Source organism: Acinonyx jubatus, chromosome B4 (assembly GCF_027475565.1).
Source record: "Acinonyx jubatus isolate Ajub_Pintada_27869175 chromosome B4, VMU_Ajub_asm_v1.0, whole genome shotgun sequence".
Taxonomy (NCBI): domain Eukaryota; kingdom Metazoa; phylum Chordata; class Mammalia; order Carnivora; family Felidae; genus Acinonyx; species Acinonyx jubatus.
The window spans coordinates 77,798,056-77,818,451 of NC_069387.1; the positions used below are offsets into that span (position 1 = coordinate 77,798,056).

Genomic DNA, 20,396 nt, shown 5'->3' on the forward strand with positions numbered 1-20,396 from the left:
CTCCACTCCTGTGCCTTTACAGGCTCCCCACCGCTGTCTCTGAAGTCCTCTGGGTGTTAGATACTGTCCTGGGCTAGGGGTGGGGTTACCAGGGGAATCTTTACTGAGGCCCAAGAACTGGGAATTAGCATCCACTCCACTCCAGCATTTTGGCCTGGTGGTAACCTTTAATATTTGAAAGTACCTGCAGTCCATTTCCTACTTCATGGCCTGGAGGCCGTGCCTCCACCCTCCACTCAGCAGTCTGCAGAGGCACTGCCTCCACATTCCGTGCTACATGGCACAGGCAGGCTGGGTTCTTGTTGATGAGCTGGTCTGGGTTACAACGGAGGCCCCAGATGCGGTGGGAAGTTTCCAAATGGCTAGAGATGGGCTGTTTCGTGTTGCAAGGCAGGAAAGAGGACCGTGGCAGAGAATTCTTAAGGTCACAATGGGGTGAAGCAGAGAAAGCCCAGGAAAGCTCAGTCAACAATTTGGGGGAAGATTGGGCAGGGGGGGTTGCTGGCACGGGGGCCCAGCTACACAAGTGGCTTTCCGAGGCCCATCGCAGCAACTGCAGTTGTGGTTCTTGACGGTGCACTGATCTCTTCAGATGTGGAGGGGTAAGAGGCTCAGCATGCTGTGCTGACTCAGCTTTCCGTGTGGGAAAGGAAGCTTTTAGGTGGGAAGGAAACAGGCCGCTGCCCAGGCTGCCTGTGGAACCCACCTCCACTGCCCGCATCGGTCTGCCACTTTCTCCAAGCCCTGATTTCCAGCCACTCGCCAGAGGCTGGGTAAATGACGATGGAAAGGAGACTAGGGGCGCCTGGGTGGCCCAGTCCGGCTTTCGGCTCAGGTCATGATCTCATGGTTTGTGGGGTGGAGCACAGAGCCTGCTTGGGATTCTCTCCTCTCTCTGCCCCTCCCCAGCTGGCACGCTCTCTCCCTCCTCTCCCCACCTCAAAAAATAAAAGAATACGAGTGGGAAAGGCTAACTTCAGAGAGATTCATGTTGGTTGGGCACAGAAAGGGTAAAGAAAGGAGCTCCCTGTACTGTGTCCCAAGAGGGTACTTGAAATCCAAGGGAAAGGTAGGCGCTGGTACAACCCCCATCTTCAGAAGTAGATCCCAGGACCGGTGCGCCCTGTCAACCTGCCGTAAATCTTGAATGACCAGAAGGGTACAGGTATAGCATCCGACTTTACAAGGGTCACTTCTAGGCTGCTCGGATCCTGAGTTAAGTCCACGTAGCTTAGATTCTCCTAAACAGAATCGGGCACCAGGCTCTGGATCCCAAGGCAATGAGGGTCCCAGTTAGTGCCAAAGGCGTCCCCTAAAGTGCTAAGCAAGCTCACAGCATCTGGTTTCTCAGGAAGTGGGAGAGCTACACATCTGCTCCTGGGAAGCATTATTTCTCAAATAAAACCTTGTTTCCTGGCAACCGTCATAGCCCCCAGGGCCACAAGTGAAGGGGGGGACTCGACTTCCCTCACCCTCCCGCCTCCCCAGAAAGGAGTTTGGAAGAGGCGAGCTGTGCTGTGCTGCTCCACACCCAGCTGCAGCAACCTCCGGGTTGGACAATACACCCTCTGTCCTCTGTCCTCTGTCCTGGCCAGCAGATCCGCCTCTGGAGTGAGCTCTGCCCCTTCCCCCACTCTTCCTGGTTCCCAGTGCCCAAACCCTCCACTCAAATCCTCCTGACCCAGTGCTCTCCCAGCCAGGATAGCCCATGCCCCTCAAAGCCCTCCCACCCCAAGGATCTGAGCACACTCAGTCGCAGGCATGGGATCACCCCAGACCTTGGAAGAGGGGGTCCAGCCTTCAGTCCCAAGATGGGCTGCCCTCTGCATAGTCAAGGTAAGAAAATCTGCATGGAGGGAGGGGTCAGAAGGGGTCATGATACTGTTCCTGAAATGCTGTGTCACCTTTGCTAACATCATCCTGTCTTCCTTCTCCCTTTCCTCTCCCTTCTGAAGCTTCTGTTGCTCTGAACTGGTAGTCAGAATGTCTGGCTGGCTCCATATGCCACCCGTGTTTACAGCACTCCCAGCAAGCCACCTCCTGTGGATAATGTTTCACTCTCAACCTTCCTCATCAGCTTCCCTCCTGCAGCCCCCTCAGCCCCTGGTCCCCAGGTTGACAGCAGGAATCAAGTCTGAGCTGAAAGTTCAGCTGCCCATCTTATGACTCTCCCAATTCCTTGAAACCTCAAAAGTTCCTCATAGGGACAACCACACCAGCATGAGTGTGAGGGTGAAGCCCTGCCCACCTCTCTGAGATCCAATCAGGTGCCTCTTCTCTGAGCACCAGTCTCTCCTTGGTACCTTTAAACATTAGAACTTGGGGTATCTGGCTAGCTCAGTAGGAAGAGCATGCAACTCTTGATCTCAAGGTAGTGAGTTCGAGCCCTACGCAGGGTGTAGAGATTACTTAAAAAAAAAAAAAAAAAAAATAGAACCTACTAACCCCCTTCGGCAGGCATCCCAGGCACCCAGCCAAAGACCCTAATGAACTCTGGAAAGGACACGATTTTTAAAAAACTAGCTAAGACTCCGAAGAAATGAGCAAATTTTCATGCCTCATGTGTCTCGGTTACATAATCAAATCTTAACCAAAATACACACAATGACCTTCAACCCTGCCCCCTTCCCGCTAGCCTCTGATCCCGGTCACTCTCCTTGGGGCTTACCCAAAACTCCTGCCTCTCCCCTCCTCCCAGTGCCTCCCCACCTCTTCCCTCCTGCACCCCATTCCAACCCCCCCCCAGCCCTCCCTCCAGCTCCCAGCAGTTCCCACTGCTCTAACCTCTGAGATTGAGACGACCTACTGGACACCAACTCAGCCAAGAGCAGTAAGCTCTAGGCTCCCCAGTCCCAGCCACACCCACCCCTTCCAAATGCCAGTCTCTGAGGGACCGAATTGTCACCGTGACCCTCCCCCCAGCCGCCAGATTGGAATCAGAACCAGACTTCCCAGCCTTTGCCAAAGGCAAGATGAGCAGAGACGACCCAGTTGGGAGCTGAGACAGGGAGGGACAGAGGGCTTTGCAGCTGGTGGTACTGGCTGCCTTGAGCAGGCACTGGACATTGAGCCCTGGGCACTGGCTTCTCAGAATCCACACCCCCAACACACACCAGTTTTCATCATGGAAAATTCAGTGGGGAGGGTGAGGGAGGGCAGGAGGGAGTTCCAGGAAGTACTCAATACTAGAGAACACTGGTGAATCTGAGAATGGGAGTAGATTCAGTTTCTGAAAAGACATCCCTTCCCTCTATCTTCTCCTCCAGGGTGACCCAACTCAAATCACCCCCAGGGCCCATTAGTTTCTAACCAGTATCAGATCCCGACCCTCGAAAAGAAGGGAATGAGATTAGACCACAGACTGAATGAACTTCCATCTCCACTGGGAAACCTGTGACTTGAGTTATATAGGAGGAGGGAGGACTTTCTTTATAAGCAGAGTCAGGGAGTGGGAATGGCGGTCCAGGTCCAGTTCCAAAGCAGAGCGATGGATGATGGGCTGACTGGAGCTGCTTAGGGGGTGGGAGCTTGAACTTGATGTGGAGGTCCTCAGCTTCGAGTCCTTTGGAGACAAGAGGTGGCCTAGACGTCTCCCCTGTGGCAGAGGACTAGGGAAGGGTGTCCAGCGACTGGGGACACAGGGGGCAGGAGGTATCTTTGTCTGAATCTGGCGCCCCTTGAGTAGGTGGGTCCTGACTTTGGGGTCAGGCTCAATCCCAAATACTCCCCGCGGAGGGGGCGGATGAGAGGCTGTTTCTAACGCCTTCTGGACCCATGGCCGCTTTTCTTCTACGTCTGTCTGGTTCCTGTGTTTTGTTTTGCTTCTTGCTCTGTCCTGCCGGCTAGTCTCCCCGGGGCTCGGAGAGTTTCTCGGCTCTGCGTCCTGCGCGTCCGCCTCCTCACACTCTCCCCATCCCGGTCTCTTCCTGTCCCCGAGCGCCCCTCCGCCAGTCTCCGCGTCCCTCCTCGCCCCGGGGAGCGTGGGCCCGCAGGAGAAGGTGGGGACGACGAGAGGGAGAAGGAGGAGGCCGAGGGGCGGGGAGCGGGGGAACGTGGGGATTGGAGCCGGGAAGGAGGGAGGAGAGCAGCGCGGGAGGGAGCGAGGGCGGGCGCGGGGCGCGGGGCGCGGCGGGCGCGGGAGGGAGCCCGGGCGAGCGCGGCGCCCGCTCCCGCCTCCTCCGCCTCCTCCGCGGCCGCTCGGCGCGGGCCCGGCAGGATGGGCCGGTCCGGGGGCTCCCCCTGCTGCTGCCCCGCCCCGGCGCGCCCCCGCCCCGCCGGGCGCCCCCCGCAGGTGAGTGGCCGCGCGGCGCGGGGCGGGAGGGCGGCGGCCTGTGCGTCACGGCGGCCGGGCGGGGCCGGGGCCGGTCGCCAGGGGGCGCGGGGCCGCCCGGAGGCGCTGGGGCGCGGGGCGGCCGCCGGGGTGGGGGGCGGTGGGGGACTGGGGCCGGGGCCGGGGGCCGCGGGAAGCCGGGAAAGGGAGCAGGGGGCGGGGCGGGGCCCGCGGTCACACGGCCGTCCCGCCCTCGCGCGTCTCCGGCGCACTCGCCGCCACGGGGCGCACGTTGCCCCCACACGCGGGGCCCCGGACCTGGGTGGGAACTGCCGGCCCGGCCCCGGGAGCGTGCGTCGCGAGGGTTTTCTTTTTCTACTTCACTTCTGGGACACTGAGGCCCATTTCGATTTTCCAGCCCCACTCGTCCGCCCCCCTTCTGCTTCTCCCCTCAATTCTCTAGATCCCTCAGGGCACACTCATATATCCCGCCTCTCCCTCTCTCCTTCTCCGGGCCTCACCCCTCCTCCGCGGCTGGGCTCCCAGCCTCTCATCCAACCACAGCTATTTTCCAGGAAGGGGGAGTGTGGGTGGAGGGGTTTCTCCAAACAAACCCAAGGCTTCGGAGTGAGAGGGGGCCAGGCTGGGGGAGAGACTGACAGGCTCTGGAATGTTCAAGGCAGGAGTAGGGTGAGGGTCCTACCGGGGTCTGGCCATGCCTTCCCAGCCCTGCCCTGGTGAGCGCCTTTTCCTCTCAAGCCTGTTTCCCCCCTCTCCATCTCACTACAGAGGTGCCCCCCACAGAGTGGGGAGAGACTCAAAGGCATTCTTCCCTGGCCACCCAACACGGGTTAATGAGTCCCCCACGAAGGAACTACCAGGTGAGGGGACTTTTCAGCCCCTGTGGAGGCAGCAGGTGTAGAAAGAAGCATGCTGAAGGGGCATGAAGGGGCAGAGAAAAGGCACCCCAACCCACACACCCACCATAGTGCTTCTCCTACAGCAAGGCTCTGAACTGGACCAGGCCAGGCCCAGTTGCCCACACTGGCCAGGGGCCTGGAATGTCCTGGGACCCAGCCAGGGTTGGTGGGATAGGAGTGGGTTGCAGAGCCAGTGCCCCCTCTCCAGTTACACGCTAGGGGCCCAAGCCCGGCCACGGAGATACCTCCCTCTGGCCAAGGTACCCCGGGGACAGACTTCCTGACTTGGAAGGAGAATTAAATCTTCAAGGGCAAAGCCTCAGGCCAGGCCCATGCCAGGCAAGTCCAAAGAAGTGTCCTGAGTGGGCTCTCCTAAGGGGGCTCATCCCAGAGAAGGCAGGATTAGACCAGTCCCTTGGGCCTGAAGGAGGGAGAGGGAGGTCTAAGGACCAAGTGGGAGAAGGCTGAGCACCGGTACATTCAGTAAATACCATGCAAATGAGGGGAGGCATATTTGCGCGTTCTTTCAAGTGACAGCTCCAGCCGGTCAAAGGGCTGCTGTCCAAGGCTTGGGGCTGAGGACCCCTGGCCCTTAACCCTATTTATTTTTGGAAGATTACTGCCCCCCCCACCCCCCACTTCCAAGGCTCCAGTCCACCTCCTTCCCTTGACTCTTGGGACAGGAAGTTGGCCATGTTCCCAGGAGGGAGGTAGGAGGCCCACAGAGGGGGGTGGAGTATGTGTTGGGAGGTGGGGGGGGGGGGCCCTGTCCAGTCCTTAGGACCTGGGACAGCTGCTGAGGAAGGAGAGCAGAGCTAGGAGAGCCATGAAGGTAGTACTCAGGCTTTGGGGGGCAGGGGGCATAGGGCCCAGCCCTAGGGTCTGGGTGAAGGGCCTACACAGCAGGGCTGGAAAGAGGGGCTAGGGACTGGGAGGTCTAGCACGAACAAGCCATGGAATGGGGGGACAGAGGGGATGACTGTCAGGAGCAGAGCGGGTGGGGTGCTCTCAGGAGAAGAGCCTGAAATGCCTTGGGCTGGAGCAGGAGAATGGCTCACTCCCGTGGGCAGAACAATCTTGTGGCTGGAAGCAGGCCTCCCAGAGCGTATGGGGGCGGCGGGAGAGAAGCAGTGAATGCTTTCCTTTTCCTATACTTCACAACCAGTGAAACTGAGGCAGGAAGCTGGCCTCAGTCCTATTCTCCCCGGCCCCTCAGGATGCACCCCGATTCTGAGCTGGCTGGGGTAGTGATTCCCAGCTCCCCCTTCCTCCCCACCAGAAGTCCCCTGAGAACATGAGAGTTCAGGCTGGGAGACTGGCCTGACCTGGCCTGGGACACAGTGTTCCCCACTGGCCCTTGAGCCCTGCAGGAGACCTAAATTCCCACCCTGCCCCCACCCCACTCCACTGGGGGCTGGATCTCAGGATCCTTGCAGATCCCTGGATAGGGTGGATCCCCTGGGCAAGGGGCAGCTCCACAGCAAGGGGCTGGGGGGCAAAAGATCCTGGGCTGACACTCCCAGCAGGGTAGATCCTGGGAATCTGATCTCCTGGCCTCCCCCACATCCTCCCTCCCCCCCCCCCCCCACTTCCTGGAGCAGCGACCTGCCCCTTTCCCGCCTGCACTCCCCTCCACTTCCAGGGCCGGGCTTCTCCTCACACCAGCCAGACAGCCTACCCTCCACCCAGGGGAAGCGGCTGCCTCCGCCAGGCCGCTTCCAGGAAGCCCCGGGCCGGGCCCCAGCATTGTTCAGGCCCGCAGTCGGCACCCCAGCCAGCCGCCCGGACATCATGAAGTCCAGCGGCCCCGTGGAGAGGCTGCTCAGAGCCCTGGGGAGGAGGGACAGCAGCCGGGCCACCAGCAGGGTAGGAGTGCCCGCTGGCTGGGCAGAGGAGGGGCAGGGGTGGAGGGGTGGGCAGTGGGGGAGGGGACCAGGACTCAGGCCAGAACCTTCTCCCCTTGCCCCGAATCCCCTCACTACTATGCCCCTTTGGAATAGCCAGAGCTGTGGTGTGAGCAGCAGAAGTTTGGATTAAAGCAGAACCTGGTGTCCACTTTCCCTCCTCCAACTTCCCTGCTCTAATTCAGGCCAACCCTGGGGATCCTGGCCCCCTAAACCTGCATTCAGGTATACTTCATTGTAGGACTTTTCCAGGTACTACCAGGGAGCCCCAGGGCAGGGCCGAGATCAGGCCCCTTCCCTGAGCTCAGAAGTTTGGGAGAAATAGGGTGGAGGTGGCGAAGGGAGAGGGGTGGCCAGGTCTCAGAAGTGCTTTAGACACTGGGACTTTCCCCTGACATCATCAGTGCATGCCGTTAATGTCAGAATGCACCCAAGTTTCCTAACGGGTCCAGCAAGGCTGGCCCATAAGAGTTCAGGTTGGGTTTAATCCAGGTTCTTGGGGGACAGCCAAGAGACCAAAAGTGCTGCCTGGGTCCCCAGGATGGGGGGCCTGGATGCCTATGACTCCATTTCCCCATATTTTAGCAGCCATACCCCAAAAGAAGCAGCTCAGGGCAACATGAAATAATATTATGGGGCGGGGGGGGGGAGCTTGAACACTTGAGGGAAGAGAAAAATGGGTAGAAGGGAGAGGAGGCATATGGACAGAAGATGAGTGGAGTGAACCCACAGTGGGAGGGAGGGGGATGAGGGCCATAACGGGGCATCCCTGCCTCACTGCACTCTGGGTGGGGAGAGGCCCAACAGGGCATCTAGCCCACCCCTTCCCCCATTCCATGCTGGAATCCCACTTGAACCTCAAGTGACAGGGTGCTCACTACATCCAGAAGTAGCAAGGCAGCTGAACATTTCCCCCAATGTCATGCCTCTGTCTGCCGGTCTCTCCAGCATTACCACCCCCTCCTTACACAATTGCTGCCTGCCGCCTCAATGCACAATGAGTAAACATGTTGTTCTGACAGTAGGGGGAGGAGGGCATGTCAGCTGTCTGGAGCACGGGGACAGCGGGAGCCAGGGGAGTAGGACTGGCTCAGGCCACTCCCCGCCAGGTCAGTCTGGGTGCTGCGTGACTGACATTCTACGTTCATTTCTGGACCCCCTCCTGCTCACTCTCCACAGGGACCTCCATCTGGGGAAGGCAAAATGGGAGGAGAAATGGGGAACCCTCATAGAAGAAAGTCAGAGAGCACCCCCCCACCTCCCAGATCAGGAGGAAAGCTCTAGCACCTGGTGTGGCAGTGACCGCGAGGGTTTCACACACCATACGAGGGTCCCGAGTGACCCTCAGAGAGGAGGTGACCCGTCTGGGGTGATGCAAGGGGGCAGATTCCACACACCATCAAGGACAGGCCCCATAAAAGCCAAGAAACAGCTGTGACCAAGTGTGTCTTAGGAGTTTAGGGGCTTTATCAGGATGGAGGAGAAAGAAACCAGGGTAGTGCTAAGACCCCAGCTAGTCCCAGAGATGGGTCCACTGAGAACTGACACCTCTGCCTGTGTGTCCTTCCGTCCCTAGCCTAGGAAAGCCGAGCCACACAGCTTCCGGGAGAAGGTCTTCCGGAAGAAACCACCAGTCTGTGCAGTGTGTAAGGTGACCATCGATGGAACTGGCGTCTCATGCAGAGGTGAGGTGCCTGTCCTGTGACCCTGAGAGCCTCTAACCCAGCACCATTGTGTGCACAACTCCAGCGGGTAGACTCACAAAGAGTTTAAACCGTAATGTGCACGCTGCCCCCTGGACAGCATGGGAACCAAGAGGGTGTCCGTCACGGGGAGCTGCCTCCCCTCCAAACAGCCCTTGTCCCCATGACGGACACTCCCGCCCCAACCCAGGAGACCCAGTCCTCTCCATTGCCTCCCCAGTGGACCTGTGATGGGGACTTCCCTCCCTCCCCCCTCACCCCCAGTCACCCTGGAACATTAGCCCTTGCCCCCTCCCTCCCTGGCCTGAGCGTACTACCCCGCTGCCTGACACTTCCCTTGAACTCTGCCCCTGCTCCCCCATTCCATCTCAACAGTCTTGGAAGCCCCAGGATCTGGTTCCAGGGCCTGGGGAGATGGGGGAGGGCTACCCCAGTATGTGCCTGCTAACCCCTCTCTTCTCCCCACCATCCCTCTCTAGTTTGCAAGGTGGCAACACACAGAAAATGTGAAGCAAAGGTGGGTACTTGACTGGGGGAGGAGGACTAGAGTCTCTTCCTCTGAAACAGGCTTCTCCAGCCACATCGGCATCAACCGCAGCCCCTCTCATCATGGGGGAACCCCTGCCGGAGTGGGAGAGGGTGCTGTACTGGGCCCTTTAAGAACCACCCTACTCCACCCCCTGGAGGGCTGGCCCAGGCGGGTGGACAGGAGACAGGGTTTGTCTTGGTGCTGTGCCCAGGCTGCAGCTGGCGAGAGGATGGGGGTGGGGAAGAGGAGGAGAATGAGGACGAGGAAGGGTGGGGTGGGTGGGTGGGGGAGCAGGATTTCAAAGACTGGGTAGCCGGATGGGCTGTGCCTTCCCTCTGGGGAAGGGTCCTCAGGATGCCTGGGTGGGTCTCGTCCTGGGCCCTGGAAAGGCCGGGCGGAAGGTACAAGCTGTAGATAGCACCACTGTCCACTGGGGACCTGAGGCAGCCCCATCTCTGAGGAGGTTCCCTCGTCCTCCTCCTGCAGTGCGGGGGGTCCCAGGGCCTTGGAGTTGGCCTGGGGGAGCTGTGTGCCCAGGGGCGGGGTCTCCCGGTGAAAGAGGCCAGTGTCCGTCCCTGGCCATGGCCTGCCTACATGGCTCTATATATAACTCCTGCCCCGCAGCTGGATGAATGGGGGTCTGTGTGGGCAGGGGGCTGGGAGCCAAGAGCAACAAGTGGGGGGCCTAGGGGTGGGGGACCAGAGAGGCCAGAGGGGAGGCTCCCTTAAATAGAGGAACCTCAGCTGGAGTGTGTGCCCATCTGCTGACAGCCCCTCCACCTTCTTGCTGAAGCTGAGGGGTAGCCCCATCGTCAAGCCCAGGAGACCCCATTTCAGCAGGAGCTCAGCCCCTCACTCAGGTCTCCTTCCAGGTGACTTCGTCCTGTCAGGCTTTGCCTCCGGCGGAGCTGGTGAGTGTGCTCTGAGATGGGGTGGGAGTGGCAAGGAACTTGGTTGAGGTGTCCAAAGTTCTGGTGGCCACAGAGAGGGCCCCCAGGAGGTTAGCTTGAATGGACTGCTGTGGGTGCTGGTCATCCTGAGGGACAGGAAAAAAATGAGCCCTCTGATCTTCTTGCCCTTGGGCCTGCTGGGGGTTAGGACTCCTCTCCCTTGGCCCGGTGCAGCCCCCACAGGAAGCCCGACGTGCCCTCTCCACCATCCCCAGGCGCAGACTGGTCCCTACCCCCGCCCTAACCGCCCCCTTTTCCGCCTCCGTCTCCCTCTAGCGGAGAAACACGGCCCCCGTGAGGCGCATAGAGCACCTGGTAAGTGATGCTGGCGGAGGGGGCGGAAGCAGGTAGCTCTGGGAGTACGGACCTAGGTATCTTGCGAGAACGAAAGTTCACGGGACTCTGGAGCGGGGAGCCTAGAGTGGGGGGCACCCAAAGAGATGTGCACCGTCTCATCTCATCCACCAGGGATCCACCAAGTCTCTAAACCACTCAAAGCAGCGCAACACTCTGCCCAGGTAAGTGAGGGCGCCGGGGTGGTCCCATATCTCAGCCCGGCGCAGCGCCGCACCACCCTCCGCCCCGGCAAAGCTCTCCTAGGCAGCCCCCCACCCCGCCCCCGAGCGGCCCCACCTACCCTCGGGACCCCGAGGCCTCGCCCTCCCCTCCCATCTGCCCCCGGAGCCTCGCCCTCGTGCCTGACGCAAGCTTTGCCCCCTCCCCAGGAGCTTCAGCCTGGACCCGCTTATGGAGCGCCGCTGGGACTTGGACCTCACTTACGTGACGGAGCGGATCCTGGCTGCCGCCTTCCCCGCGCGGCCCGACGAGCAGCGACACCGGGGCCACCTGCGCGAGCTGGCTCACGTGCTGCAATCCAAGCACGGCGACAAGTACCTGGTGAGGGCGGGGCCTTCCGCAGTCAGCCAATGAGAGGACTGGGAGGCCCAGGTGGGCGGAGCTGCTGCCTGACGACAAACTGGCGGAGGCGCCGGCCTAGGGGGCGGGGCCTCGAGGCCGCCGGAGCCGATAGGGAACGCCCCCGCTGGGCGGTCGTAGCTAGGCCGGGCCTTAGCGCCGTCCTTGTTTGGGAGAAAGACTGCTTAGGGTCGCAGCAGGGGACCGAGCCTCGCCTCCCGCTGCCCAAGGTCACTTCCGTCTAAAGTCCCCTCTTTACTTGCAGCTCTTCAACCTTTCAGAGAAAAGACATGACCTGACCCGCCTAAACCCCAAGGTAGGAGGGGATTAAAGCCATTAAACTCAACTCCCACCCCAACGAGCCCCCAGCTCCTCCTCATTAATAGTAGCAGTTGGCACCTTCCCAGGTGACTTCTTACTTGAGACACTCCAAAGCATGGTGCAGCGGGTATCAACCCCATTGTACCCATGAGGAAAGTGTTGAGCCTGTCGTGGACAACCAACAGTCTCTTGACTTTGGTTGGCCCCCACCGACCCCTACACCTGGTCCCATCCCCACCCATGTCTCTTTGCTTGTGGCCCCCACCCTCAGTTGTACCCCTGCGCCGCCCCCCCCCCAGGTCCAGGACTTCGGTTGGCCTGAGCTGCATGCGCCCCCCCTGGACAAGCTGTGTTCCATCTGCAAAGCCATGGAGACGTGGCTCAGTGCTGACCCACAGCACGTGGTTGTACTGTACTGCAAGGTGAGCTGGGACCTGGGGTTCACAGGGCCGGGTGACCTCAGCCTGAGGCCTCAGCAGGCCCTGCATCCCTATCTTTCTACCCTCAGGGGAGCAAGGGCAAGCTCGGGGTCATCGTCTCTGCCTACATGCACTACAGCAAGATCTCTGCAGGGTGAGATTCCCTGACCCCTGACTGGCCCCTCCCCAGTGACCTGCCTCCCCCAGTTGGCCGAGCCCGCCTCTGTGTTCCGAGAGCCATTTACCATAAACTTGGCCTTTCCACCTCCTTTTTCTCGCTTGTACCTCCCCCACCGTTCCCAGCAGAGGATTTTTATCAGTTTCCTAGGGCTGCTGTAACAAAGTATCACAAACTAAGTGGCTAGAGACAACATACATGTGTTGTCTCCGTTCTGGAGGCTGGGAGTCTAAAATCGAAGTGTCAGCAGCACTGCACTCCCGTGGAGACTCTGGGTAGAGCCCTTCCTTGCCTCTTTCTAGCTTCTGGTGGTGACCAGCAGTCCCTGGTGTTCCTTAGCCTGCAGCTGCGTCACTCCACTCTCTGCCTTGGTCGTCACATGGCTTTCTTCCTGTGTGTGTGTGTGTCTGTCTGTCTCTTCTCTTCTTCTAAGGACACCAATCATATTGGATTAAGGGCTCATTCCTCCTCCAGTATAACATCTTAACTAATTCCATCTGCAGCGACCCTATTTCCAAATAAGATCACATTCAGAGGTACATATCTTTTGGGGAGCCAAAAACCCAACCTATAGCATGGTCTTATTTCCCCATTTTACAGAGGAGGAAACTAAAACTCAGGGAGCACTTGCCTGAGGCCCAACAACTAGTAAAGTGACTGTCTGTGGGGTTTCTAGTCCTCTTCACCACCACTCTGGGCTTCCTCTAGCCTTTGGGGGGATCACACGTCTCCTCCCTATCCTGGGGCTTAGGGTTGAGAGGCCAGCTTGGATACCAGCCCCTAATCCCCCACGCTGGTCCTGCTGTCTCCAGGGCGGACCAGGCATTGGCTACACTTACCATGAGGAAGTTCTGTGAGGACAAGGTGGCCGCGGAGCTGCAGCCCTCCCAGCGCCGGTGAGCAGCCCGGGTAGGGATGGGTTGGAGGAGCAGGCTCCCTCCATGGCTGCCAAGGCCGAGATTCTTTCGCTCATACAGCATACCTTAATGGAGCGCCTTCTGTGTACCAGGCACTGTCAGGTGCTGAGAATTCAGAACAAACACGGTCCTTGCTCTCACGGAGCTTGTGGTAAAGAGAGACTTGCGGGACAGTCAGAACCCATCTCTGTGACGGGAAGCAGAGATCTGGGGGAAGAGCATTCTAGCCAGAGGGGCCAGCAAGTACAAACCTTTGGGACAGCAAGAAGGATTGAGGTTAGATGCAAGGAAGAACTTTCTGGTGAGCTGGAAGATGTGAGGGAAGTGCTAAGAAGGGCAGGCTTTCCAAGTGGGGGGGAGGCGGGTGGTGGTGAGCATGGCTGAAATGATACAAAGGGGCCTCCAGAGGAAGGGGCTTATGTTCTGACACACCCCCTCCCAGATATATCAGCTACTTCAGCGGCCTCCTGTCCGGCTCCATCAGAATGAACAGTAGCCCTCTCTTCCTGCACTATGTGCTTGTGCCCGTGCTGCCAGCCTTTGAACCTGGCACAGGTGAGTCTGCCTGGGGTGTGCTCCACAAGGAGGGCCGTCCCCACCCCCTCCATTCAGCAAGCCCCACATGCCTTCTCCTTCCTGTCCCTCCAGGCTTCCAGCCCTTCCTCAAGATCTACCAGTCCATGCAGCTCGTGTACACATCTGGAATCTAGTGAGTGCTCTCTTCCCAGGCCCCTGCTGCCCGCATTCCTGTTCCTCCAGCCTCCCCAGACACAGGGTCCTCCGGTTCCTGCCACTGCACCTAAAAACGTTGGCCATCATGGAATCCATTTTACGGTTGGAGAGGCTGATGTTCAGGCTAAAGGTCTCTCGCCCAGGGCTCGGACTCCAATCTCCCAAGTCCCTCCTGACTCTTCATAGCTCCCCACCCCAGCCCGAGTGCCTCTGACTCAGCCTGTGCCTCGTCCTTCCTTCCTCAGTCACGTTGCAGGCCCTGGGCCGCAACAGCTCTGCATCAGCCTGGAGCCAGCCCTCCTCCTCAAAGGCGATGTCATGGTGAGGGGACCATCCTGGGAAGGGGCAGGGGTCCAAGGGGTGGTGGTGTATCCTGCCTGCTGCACAGTCTCTGGGGACTCATCAATTCAAGGCAGATTGGAGGCTGGAAAGCTAGTCCCCTAGATGGGGGGAGGGGCCACCTTGAGGTTGAGGCCCGGGCAGAGCTGCGGCCAGACAGTCCCCAGGGCGGAAGCACAGAGGAGACGCAAGTGGACAGGAGGGCCTGACCCCTAGTCTCCCTTCCCTCATCCAGGTGACCTGCTATCACAAGGGTGGCCGGGGGACAGACCGGACCCTCGTGTTCCGAGTCCAGTTCCACACGTGCACCATCCACGGACCACGGCTCACCTTCCCCAAGGACCAGCTGGACGAGGCCTGGGCTGGTGAGTTGGAGACGGATGTGGGGGCTGGAGCCCAGGTGAGGGTGGGCAGGGGCCCGGCTCCTCACGGCCACTCCCCGCAGATGAGAGGTTCCCCTTCCAAGCCTCGGTGGAGTTCGTCTTCTCCTCCAGCCCTGAAAAGATCAAAGGTAAGAGCCAAGCCTTGGGTCAGGGCTAAAGGCTGTCTGCCCGTTTCTCAACACCTGGGCGGCCCGTTCCACAGGCAACACCCCACGGAACGACCCCTCGGTCTCTGTTGACTACAACACGGCAGAGCCTGCCGTGCGCTGGGACTCCTACGAGAACTTCAATCAGCACCACGAGGACAGCGTGGACGGTGTGTGGGGCAGGCCCAGGGGCAGTGGGAGGTGGAGGTTTGAGGGGCACACTCCTTCCTCCCAGGCAGATCCCCCTCCTGAGGGACACCCCTGAAGTGGAGTCCCCTGCTCTGTTCCCTCTCTTTGACTCCCTCTCTCTCCTTTCTTCCTGCTTGCCCTCCCTCCCTGGTCCTGTCCCCACTCAGGCTCCCCGACACACACCCGGGGACCCCTGGATGGCAGTCCTTACGCCCAGGTGCAGCGGGCCCCCTGCCAGAGCCCACCGGCGCCCTCTCCAGAGCCACCTCCACCCCCCATGCTCTCTGTCAGCAGCGACTCCGGCCATTCGTCCACACTGACCACGGAGCCGGCTGCCGAGTCCCCTGGCCGGCCACCCCCAACGGCTGCGGAACGACAGGAGCTAGACCGCCTCCTGGGAGGCTGTGGAGTGGCCGGTGGGGGCCGGGGAGCCGGGCGCGAGACGGCCATCCTGGATGACGAAGAGCAGCCGCCCGTGGGCGGAGGCCCCCCCCTCGGAGTGTATTCAGGCCACAGACCCAGCCTCAGCCGCCACTGCTCCTGCCGCCAGGGCTACCGGGAGCCCTGCGGGGTCCCCAATGGGGGCTACTACCGGCCGGAGGGAACCCTGGACAGGCGGCGGCTGGTCTATGGGGGCTATGAGGGGCACCCCCAGGGCTACGCCGAGGCCTCTGTGGAGAAGAGGCGCCTCTGCCGATCCCTGTCTGAGGGGCCGTATCCCTACCCCCCTGAGCTGGGGAAACCAGCCAACGGGGACTTCGGCTACCGTTCCCCAGGCTACCGGGAGGTGGTGATCGTGGAGGACCCTGGGATGCCTGCCCTGTGCTCCTGCCCCGCCTGTGAGGAGAAGCTGGCGCTGCCCACTGCAGCCCTATATGGGCTGAGGCTGGAGAGGGAGGCTGGAGAGGGGTGGGCAGGCGAGGCTGGCAAGGCTCTCCTGCACCCGGTGCGGTCTGGGCACCCACTGCCCCTGCTGGTGCCTGCCTGCGGGCATCACCACACCCCGATGCCCGACTACAGCTGCCTGAAGCCACCCAAGGCAGGCGAGGAAGGGCATGAGGGCTGCTCCTACACCCTGTGCCCTGAAGGCAGGTATGGGCATCCAGGGTATCCTGCCCTGGTGACATATGGCTATGGAGGAGCCGTTCCCAGTTACTGCCCAGCATATGGCCGGGTGCCTCATAGCTGTGGCTCTCCAGGTGAGGGCAGAGGGTATTCCAGTTCCGGTGCCCACTCCCCACGGGCTGGCTCCATTTCCCCGGGCAGCCCGCCCTACCCACAATCCAGGAAGCTGAGCTACGAGATCCCTGCAGAGGAGGGAGGGGACAGGTACCCCATACCTGGGCACCTGGCCCCCGCAGGAGCCTTGGCATCTGCAGGTGAGGGCACTGGGGTGGGGAGTGCCCGGGGAAGAGGAGGGTTCTGGAAGATGGTGGGGGAAGGTGCAGAATGAGAAAGAGCTAAGCCAGACAAAAGGGACTTTTCTGGCTCACGGCCCCTTCTCCCACTTTCCCTACAGAATCACCTGAGCCAGCATCCTGGAGGGAGGGCCCCAGCGGGCATAGCACCCTGCCTCGGTCTCCCTGTGATGCTCAGTGCAGTGCCTCTTCTGAGCTGTCTGGTCCCTCCACGCCCCTGCACACCAGCAGCCCCGTCCAGGGCAAGGAAAGGTATACAGAGGGGCCGGGGCTGTTCAGGCACTGAAGCTGGGGGTGGGGGCAGCTCACACGGGGGCTCCGCAGCCCTACCAAGGTACTGACCACCTGCCCGCCCTCCCAAACTGCAGCACCCGACGGCAGGACACCACGTCCCCCACCTTGGTGCCCACTCAGAGACTAAGTCCTGGCGAGGCTTTGCCGTCCGTTCCCCAGGGAAGCGCCGAAAAGGCTCCCGAGCTGCCAGCGAGAAGCGGGCTTGAGCTTCCAGCCCCTGGCCCCTTCTCCCCCACCTCCCCGCCCAGCTCACCCAAGGACTGGCCTCAGGAGAAGAGCCCGGGGAGCCGCTCAGACAGCGCCAATCCGAGGGGCCCTGTGCCCACCACACTGCCTGGCCTCCGCCATGCCCCCTGGCAGGGACTTCGAGACCCCCCAGATAGCCCGGATGGGTCCCCCCTCACCCCTGTGCCTACCCAGATGCCCTGGCTTGTGGCCAGCCCAGAGCCGCCTCAGAGCTCACCCACGCCTGCCTTCCCCCTGGCTGCATCCTATGACGTCAACGGCCCCACCCAGCCCCCACTTCCCGAGAAACGCCATTTGCTGGGACCTGGGCAACAGCCAGGACCCTGGGGCCCAGAGCAGGCATCACCACCAGCCAGAGGCACCAGTCACCATGTCACCTTTGCACCTCTGCTCCCGGATAATGTCCCCCAACCCCCAGGTATAAAGGCCTTGGGGAGGGTGGGGCCCCCTTGGGAGAACCCTGTCTGCCAAGGAGGGGCATGGCACGGGCACTGGGAAGCACTGAGGCCAAGCTCGGTCCCTCCCTGTCCTAGAGCCCCCTATGCAAGAGAGCCAGAGCAATGTCAAGTTCGTCCAGGATACATCCAAGTTCTGGTACAAACCACACCTGTCCCGTGACCAAGGTGAGAAGGCAGCCTGCCCCACCCCTCCCGTTTTATGGCCCCTCTGGGGCTCTGTCTTGGCTTAAGGACCCATCCTTCAGTTAACACCCTTGGTGCCTCCTCCCTGTCTCAGCAGGTTTACCCCAGGCAGTCTCTCACTAGCAGGTGGTTCTGGGCTCTGGGCCCACGGAGGTTTCAACTCAACACTGTCAATACCCTTTTAACTCTGAAGCTCCATCCCCAGGTGCCCCAAAACACCACGGCTGTTAGGGTGAAAGGCCTAGGGAGCTTGGGTAGCAGAGGTAGAGAGGGGCTACGTGGGGCTCAATCCACCACTGTGAAAACTTCTCCCCCCAGCCATTGCTCTGCTGAAGGACAAGGACCCTGGGGCCTTCCTGATCAGGGACAGTCATTCATTCCAAGGAGCCTACGGGCTGGCCCTCAAAGTGGCCACACCTCCACCCAGCGCCCAACCCTGGAAAGGTAAAGAATGCCCACACCTGGGGGAGAAGGGGAGTGGAGTGGGGGGGAGGCACCAGAGATAAGACAAGGCAGGGTAGGCCATGCCACTTCTTGGTGGGGAGAGGCAGGAAGTGACCTCTCCGGCGCTGGAAAGAATCCCAGCACAGGAGAAAACTGGAATCTGCAATCTGATAAAGTCTGTTTCTTCTCTCCTCTCCACCCGGCCTCCTCCCCTCCCCTCAGGGGACCCCTTGGAACAGCTGGTCCGTCATTTTCTCATTGAGACTGGGCCCAAAGGGGTGAAGATCAAAGGCTGTCCCAGTGAGCCCTACTTTGGTGAGGCGCAGGGGCCAAGGGGGTCTCAGGAGGGTGGAGGGAGAGCTGGGGAGGGGGGGATACCTGTGGGCACCTCAGGGCTTCTGTCACCTCCCCCTGCAGGCAGCCTGTCGGCCCTGGTGTCCCAGCACTCCATCTCCCCACTGTCCCTGCCCTGCTGCCTGCGCATCCCCAGCAAAGGTGGGTGCTTGTGATCTGCCCTCCCGCCTCTCCTCACCTGCCGCGGCCCAAGGCAGCGTCCCCAGGTCCTGGCTCCCAGCCTGCCTTCTCTTGGGACAACAGAGTTCTCCAGCTCCTAGGGAACGTGACTCCCTGCTGACCTTCCCTGTTGGCCCTCATTGCCCCCAGATCCTCTAGAGGAGACTCCAGAGACCCCAGTGCCAGCCAACATGAGCACAGCAGCCGACCTCCTACGTCAGGGTGCCGGTAGGACCTCTCCCTCCCTTCTCTCCCTGGGTGCAAAGTGGGGTCCTACGTGTGCAAGCACGGGGCACTGAAAGGCCCTGAGGTGGGTGGGCCCCTATATTTGCAGTGGGGGTGGGAAGGGGGGTCCTCAGTCTAGGACCTCAAATTCATGAACGTGAAAATGTTTGGAGGGAGGCTTGTTAGAATGCAGATTGTCAGGCCTCTTTCAAGCATTTCCGACTGTAGATCTGGCAGAGTCGCAGACTCTGCCTTTTTAACAAGTGACCCCGATTCTAACGAATTTTGAGCAGCACTAGCTGGGGAAGGTGCAAGAAAGAGCTGGCGGTGTGGGGCGATAGGGGAAGACAGACTTGGGTGCTGGCAGAGCCGGCGCTCCCCTGCAGCCCTCTCTTGCCCTCATAGCCTGCAGTGTGCTCTACCTGACCTCAGTGGAGACAGAGTCACTGACGGGCCCCCAAGCGGTGGCCCGGGCCAGCTCTGCAGCTCTGGGCTGCAGCCCCCGGCCAACCCCAGCCATCGTCCACTTCAAGGTCTCAGCCCAGGGCATTACGCTGACGGACAACCAAAGGAAGTGAGTGTGTCCACCCAGCCCCTGGGGGACCCTAGGGACCCCCAGTTCCGGTTGTGACTTTCCCCACGATCCTCCTTGCAGGCTCTTCTTTCGCCGCCATTATCCAGTGAACAGCATCACCTTCTGCAGCACTGATCCTCAGGACCGGAGGTGAGCCTCCCTCTCGACCCTTTCTTTGCTCCCATAGCCCCACGCTCCCATCAGGTTCCCCCAGACCAGAAAGTCCCCTGCCCCAGCCCTCCTCCTCCGGTAGCCAGACCCTGGGTGCATTCCATCACGGTTCTTCTTTTTCTGCAGATGGACCAACCCCGACGGGACCACCTCCAAGTAAGCCTCCCCACGGGTGCATCTCTTCCCTCCCTGGGACAGAGGCGCTGCCTTCCTCCCCACCCCTGGCTTTGCAGTCCTTTGTGGAAGGCATGCTGAGCCCCCTCCCCACCCTGCCTCTGTGCTCCTAGGATCTTTGGTTTCGTGGCCAAGAAGCCGGGAAGTCCCTGGGAGAACGTGTGTCACCTCTTTGCAGAGCTTGACCCAGATCAGCCTGCCGGCGCCATTGTCACCTTCATCACCAAAGTCCTACTGGGTCAGAGAAAGTGAAGGAAGGCCACAAGCTCAGAGCCCACTTCAACACCGCGCACCTGTCAGCACCTCACAGTCCTCACTTCCCCTGGCCTGGGCCCGGGAGACCCAGGAGCCAGCCCCTCCCTTAGGAATGGGGAGTGGGCATCAGCCTGGGACACTGCTCTCCTTCCCTGCCCCCAGCCTGCTAAGCCAAGTGGATGGGCCTGTGAGATGACCTTGCACGTGAGCAGATGGCAGAGATGGGTATGTGAAGGGTGAGGAGGCATGAGCGGTTGAGCCCTGGAGGGGATCTGGACAGCCCCACCTGCACGAGAAGAGAACATCAGCCCAGAGGGGAAAGCGGGCCTGCCAGCTCCACCCAGCTGCAGGTCCCAGCCTGGCAGGGAGAGGGGGAAGAGGTGTGGGGAGCAAGGCACGCCCTCCTCCGCCTCCCCCTCTGAGCGGAGAGATCAGAGTGGGATCACATGGAAAGGGGGGGAAAGAGTCTATTTTTGTCTAATAAAGAAATTCTATAACATTTACTCAGAATTGGAGTTGTACCTTGTTCATGGGAAGGTCAAAGCATCTCCTCGGGGCACTTGGGGGCTTCTTGGGGGCATCCCAGGTCCACGAAATGTACACAATCCCCACCCTTGGCCTCACAT

At 60.5% G+C, this 20,396-nt stretch overlaps 1 protein-coding gene across 5 annotated transcripts; it reads left to right on the forward strand.

Annotated features, from left to right (window-relative positions):
* Positions 1-1,683: 1,683 nt before the first annotated feature.
* TNS2 (tensin 2) lies at positions 1,684-20,273 on the forward strand. Of its 5 annotated transcripts, none has more exons than XM_027036244.2 (29): positions 1,684-1,836; positions 8,671-8,779; positions 9,277-9,314; positions 10,199-10,237; positions 10,553-10,591; positions 10,745-10,794; positions 11,002-11,173; positions 11,457-11,507; positions 11,812-11,934; positions 12,021-12,085; positions 12,922-13,005; positions 13,469-13,581; positions 13,675-13,735; positions 14,004-14,079; positions 14,333-14,462; positions 14,543-14,608; positions 14,683-14,796; positions 14,983-16,194; positions 16,335-16,485; positions 16,602-17,191; positions 17,307-17,396; positions 17,733-17,858; positions 18,081-18,173; positions 18,276-18,353; positions 18,522-18,599; positions 19,002-19,170; positions 19,252-19,320; positions 19,468-19,497; positions 19,629-20,273. In XM_027036244.2, the coding sequence occupies exons 1-29, from the start codon at positions 1,762-1,764 to the stop codon at positions 19,765-19,767; spliced, it is 4,230 nt and encodes a 1,409-aa protein (XP_026892045.1). In that variant the 5' UTR covers positions 1,684-1,761; the 3' UTR covers positions 19,768-20,273. The 5 variants fall into 5 exon arrangements, with proteins under 5 accessions (XP_026892045.1, XP_053082259.1, XP_053082260.1 ...); XM_053226284.1 differs by lacking the exon at positions 1,684-1,836 and adding an exon at positions 4,134-4,291; XM_053226285.1 differs by lacking the exon at positions 1,684-1,836 and adding an exon at positions 6,001-6,022.
* Positions 20,274-20,396: the final 123 nt, after the last annotated feature.

Coding starts and splice junctions, on each gene's coding strand:
- TNS2 (XM_027036244.2), top strand. CDS start 1,762: ATGGGATCACCCCAGACCTTGGAAGAGGGGGTCCAGCCTTCAGTCCCA. Junction 16,486..16,601: donor CCCGTCCAGGGCAAGGAAAG/GTATACAGAGGG, acceptor CCCAAACTGCAG/CACCCGACGGCAGGACACCA. Junction 19,498..19,628: donor CCCGACGGGACCACCTCCAA/GTAAGCCTCCCC, acceptor CTGTGCTCCTAG/GATCTTTGGTTTCGTGGCCA.